Genomic DNA, 1,491 nt, shown 5'->3' with positions numbered 1-1,491 from the left:
CACCCCACCCCACGGTGTTTCACTTGTGCCCTTAGCCTTCCAGCCCTTTGTCTTTGGTCCCTATGTCACCAAACCTCTCTAGGTTGCCCTCCCTCTGAATCCTGCTGTGGCTTCCCAGTGCCCAAGTTGATGAAGTCCCACAGGCCGCGGCGCTCTCTCTTGTAGGGAGGACCCAGCCAGATGCACTTGGTCCACCAGCCTCAGGTCTTCCATACACCCCAGACAGACTCCTGGGGCGGCCTTCTCTGCAAATAAACCAGCCGAGTCCACTGGGCCTCAGTTTCCCCAATGGGTGAACCGAGAGCTGTCAACAGGTCCTACCTAGGAGGCGCAGAGATGGGAACGCGGTAGAACTGAGCCTGGCTCCGGGTTTGCTCCAGAGCACCTGCTGGCGCTGGCAGGATCCCATGGGCGTCCGGGCCCCGCCCCGCCCCGCCCCCACTCTCCAATAAGACCCGTTCGGCTCCCGCAGCTGGCGGGCCCAGAGCAGCAGTGTTGCCGGCGGCAGTGGGTTGCGCAGTCCCCGCGCCCGCTGTGCGCCCAGGCCCACCCCAGCAGATGGAGCCCCGGTCACAGCGGCGGCGGCGGAGCCGCCAGCTGGTGGCCGCCTTCCTGCGCGACCCGGGCTCAGGGCGCGTGTACCGGCGTGGGAAACTGATCGGCAAGGTGGGGGTTCCCGCGCGCGCTCACACACACCCGAGTTCAAAACGCGGGAAGGGGGAGAGCTGGAAGGGTCGAGGGCTGGGTGGGAATGAACGCGCAATGATTGGCGCCTCGGGTTCCCTGAGTTTGGGGTCCGGGCTGCAGGGCAGATGACGAGGTGGGAACCGCACTTGGCGCGCTGTCTGCGGGCGTGTGCGGGGCGTGTGCGCGTCGCCCGCGTTAGCCGGGCACTGAGTGTCCCATGGATGCACAACTGGTGCTCCACATGCAATGGCGAGGCTGTCACTTCCCCCCGCGGTGGGTGCCGAGCAGCGCGTGTGGTCTGTGCCCTGCACCCACTTGTCTACCTGGCTGCGACTGGGGATTGCTCTCTTGGTGGCCAAGGGCTCTGGAGGGTGTTGAGCTCTGAGTCTGGGTGTTGTGTGTCCAGATAGTTTGTCTGGGTGTGTGTTGTGTGTGCGTGTGTCTGGGTGTTGTCAGTCTGAGTGCTGTGTGTGTAGCTGTGTGTGGACCTGCTGTGGGGGTGTCTGACTGGGTTGTGTAGGTGGTTTGTATATGGGTGCTGTGTGTGGATGATCCAAGTGGGGGTATGCTGTTTGTAGGTGTGTGTGGAAGTTCTGTTTGTGGATGTGTGTCGAGGCCGTAGGAGGGCGCTGTGTTTGTAGGTGGAAGTACTGGTTATATATGCTGTGTGTGTGTGTATGCTGTGTGTGTGTGTGTGTGTGTGGAAGCTGTGGGGGGGTGCTGTGTGTGTGTGGATGCTGTGTGTGTGTGTGGATGCTGTGTGTGTGTGTGGATGCTGTGGGGGGGTGCTGTGTGTGTGTGTGG

General features: G+C 62.3%; 1 protein-coding gene across 1 annotated transcript in view; it reads left to right on the top strand.

Annotated features, from left to right (window-relative positions):
* Window positions 1-418: 418 nt before the first annotated feature.
* Plk5 (polo like kinase 5) overlaps window positions 419-1,491 on the top strand; it is an 8,157-nt gene continuing 7,084 nt past the window's right edge. Inside the window, exon 1 of the mRNA XM_013350673.2 lies at window positions 419-666. Coding sequence (XP_013206127.1) covers window positions 559-666 — 108 coding nt within the window. The 5' untranslated portion in view covers window positions 419-558. The remainder of the gene's footprint in view (window positions 667-1,491) is intronic.

This window comes from Microtus ochrogaster, linkage group LG1 (genome assembly GCF_000317375.1).
Source record: "Microtus ochrogaster isolate Prairie Vole_2 linkage group LG1, MicOch1.0, whole genome shotgun sequence".
NCBI lineage: Eukaryota > Metazoa > Chordata > Mammalia > Rodentia > Cricetidae > Microtus > Microtus ochrogaster.
Note: the sequence above shows the minus strand (reverse complement) of the source record. Positions and strands in the feature narration are given on the sequence as shown.